The sequence below is a fragment of the Ornithodoros turicata genome, chromosome 2, assembly GCF_037126465.1.
Source record: "Ornithodoros turicata isolate Travis chromosome 2, ASM3712646v1, whole genome shotgun sequence".
Lineage (NCBI taxonomy): Eukaryota > Metazoa > Arthropoda > Arachnida > Ixodida > Argasidae > Ornithodoros > Ornithodoros turicata.
This window is the reverse complement of record NC_088202.1, coordinates 3823999-3826912: the sequence shown is the minus strand read 5'-3', so window position 1 is coordinate 3826912 and position 2914 is coordinate 3823999. Positions and strand designations below refer to the sequence as shown.

Sequence of the window (2914 nt, the reverse complement as noted above, 5' to 3'; positions counted from 1 at the left end):
ACACGGGCACGTACCATTTTCTGCATTTTCAGTGAATACGGGGTGTACACGAGTAATATGGGGCCCATATTGCCAGGATTTCCCCATATTGGCTCAAACTTGGAAACTTGGAGCCCATATTGCCAAGTTTCAGCCAATATGAGGGACGTCCTGGCAAAGCGGGCTTATATTGGACCCGTATCGCCAATGACCACCCATATGGGTCCGATATTGTGTACTTCTTGGGTCGGCACAGTTCCTTCTGAAGTCGGCCCAGGACGCATACTAACTCCTTGTCCCCCCCCTCCTTCCTGCTGTGCGCCGCTTACAGTTGCTTTGCGGCGCTAACACGGAATAAATAAAAAAAAACGTGGCAATCTGGTGTGAAATGACCCCTGTGCTGCCTGTGTTCCCGGTTGCGGCGGTTGCGGCTCATTTGCATACCAAAATCCGTGGTTAGATATTTTAACGCACGTGCGTGTTTCAGGATTTGTTAGATGTGGAATAGCTTTCGACGATGATAGTCTCTGATTCTGCTATCTCGCTTTTGGCTGAAATCTCTAATTAACGAGTTCATTAATTAATTTTAGGAAATTAGTCATCTTGTAGTTGCATACGTTTTTCGAGAGAATGTCTGCCTGGTTATATAACCCAATAGCGGAAACGACATCTGTGCTGCACTCTTAGCTTTTTATAAATAAGTAAAACCTCCAAAGTTGGACACTTCCCTACCTCGGACAACTCCCCAGGTTGGACAAGATTTCATTGCGCCCACACCTCCCTATCCCGGAAGTAGGACATGGTTTTCCCTGCTAAGTGAGACAAAACCCTGGCCAAATTACATTGAGCTCCTCTTAAATGGAACTCTGAAGGAACATACAGCTTGTTCCATTGATCAGCAGTTTCGTCTAAGCAAACAGAGGTCAAGAAGTGACCATTTGTACAGCAGTGCATACTAGAAATGGTGTTTATTGAAAAAAGGATGTAATGGTGGTTTGCTGGGCATTTTGCAACTGTTTTTTCACAAAATGGGATTGCATGGCCGAGAGGCTTGCCGTGTACTCACTAAACCCATGGTGTTCAAAATATTGCTGGAACACTGGAACAGCGCTAGATCATTTCTTGTTGCCCCGTCTGACACTGGAAGAATTACAGGGTCATCACATTCATCCTCATCCGTTGATTCCTGATCTTCAACGGCTTGCACCTCCGCCACCAGCTCCACCAATGTATCTTCCTGGCAGGTCACATTTTCACCAATAGACTCGTAGTCTTGTCTTGTGAAGAGAGGGCAAGGGACAACTTGATTCAAGGCTGTCCTCACCGCCGGTGGCATCTTCTTCTTCATCCTGTGAAGGGTTGCTCCTGACCCCTTGACTACTGAAGCCAGCATGGTGGAAGCAGTTTTGTACCGTTGACTCTTTCACTTGTTGCTAGGCATGTGTGAGGATATGACGTGCCGACAGCAGGTTCACACTGTAGTCTTTGTTGCTATCTGCACACATCAGCATTCGATGCAGAAGCTGATGACGGTAGAGCACCTTCAAGTTCTGTATCACACCCAGGTCCATTGGTTGGATCACAGCAGTTGTGTTCGCGGGCGGGAACTCGAGGGTGATGGATTTCAGTCCGATGACATGGCTATAGGCAGGGCAGTTGTCCACAATCAGATCAACATTTCTCTTCTGCCTTGCCAACTTCGCATCCTGGCTGCCTTCTGCCTTAAGCCAGTTCTCGAAGAGTGATTGCGTCATCCACGTTTTGCCATTGGCATAGTCGCTGACAGCAAGCCGTTGTATACCCTTAAAGGCACGTGGGTGTTTCGATTTGCTGAAAACAGCAATCTTCAACTTTTCACTGCCGTCCATATTTGCATCTACGAGCACGGTGATCCGTTCTTTGCTACGTTTTCCACCAGTACACATTTCACCCTTGTATGTCAAAGTCTTGGATGGGAGTGCCTTGTAAAACAATCCCATCTCGTCTACATTGAAAACGCCCCGTGTATGGTACGTCTGCAGGATCTCCTGCAATCCGCCCTGCTGCCAGTTGGCGCAGACACTTCTGCTCACTGCTGCTGTCTCCCCAGACACAGTCTTGAAAACAAGGCCATGCCGCTTCGTGAAACGGCGAAGCCAGCCGTCACTCATATGGAAGTCTTCAATTCCCATGTGCAGAGTAATTTCCTTCACCTTCTCTTCCAACACAGGTTCGCTGATTGAGAAAGTTTTGCTCCGTGCACGCTTAAACCACAGGAACAGCACCTTCTCGATTTCTTCGTACGGTGTTGTTCGCATGCGTCTACGGTCTGCGGCAAAGTTTCCCTCTGCGAGAGTACCTTGGGTGTTATCCTTTTCTTTGAGAATCCTTGAGAGGGCGGAGGAAGAAGTTCGGAGAAGGCGGAGAAGAAGTTCGGAATCCCGAATTTCTTCGCTAGCTCCGTTTTCGATAGCACCGCACGATCGTTCTCTTGAATGATTTGCTAGCGCGTTATGCGGGTCGTTTCTTGGCATGTTCCATGACGAAATGGAACAGACACAGAGCAAAACGTGATCACGCAACCTAGGCCTAACACAAGCACGCCAACCAACCAACAAACACCAGTGGAGGAAATGGAAAGAACTGAGGCATTCCCGTTGGATTATAATGGCCATTATGCTTGACTTAGCTACGTTACGGAATTTCCTGCACGTGGTTCGGGGACTTGAGCCATTTTTGTGTGAACTCCTTAACGAATTTGTCCCGTTTAACCGAAGTGTGCGAAACTGGCCGTTCTGATTATCGGGCGGCTACAACCACTGTTTAAATCGAAATCCAACCAATGTTGCTTCGATGGTTCCGATTATCCGCAGTTTCCGTTTAAGCAAGTTTCGTTTAATGGGAGTTCACTGTACCTCAATCTCGGCCCATCTTTGCATCAAAAAGTACCGCATGG

The 2914-nt window shown here is 47.7% G+C and overlaps 1 protein-coding gene across 1 annotated transcript; it reads right to left on the bottom strand.

Annotated features, from left to right (window-relative positions):
- Nucleotides 1-947: 947 nt before the first annotated feature.
- LOC135382976 (tigger transposable element-derived protein 6-like) lies at nt 948-1733 on the bottom strand. The gene is given in 3 exon segments (XM_064612644.1): nt 948-1097; nt 1100-1289; nt 1291-1733. Coding segments are annotated over 3 exon segments (783 nt in total).
- Between the last annotated feature and the right edge of the window lie 1181 nt (nt 1734-2914).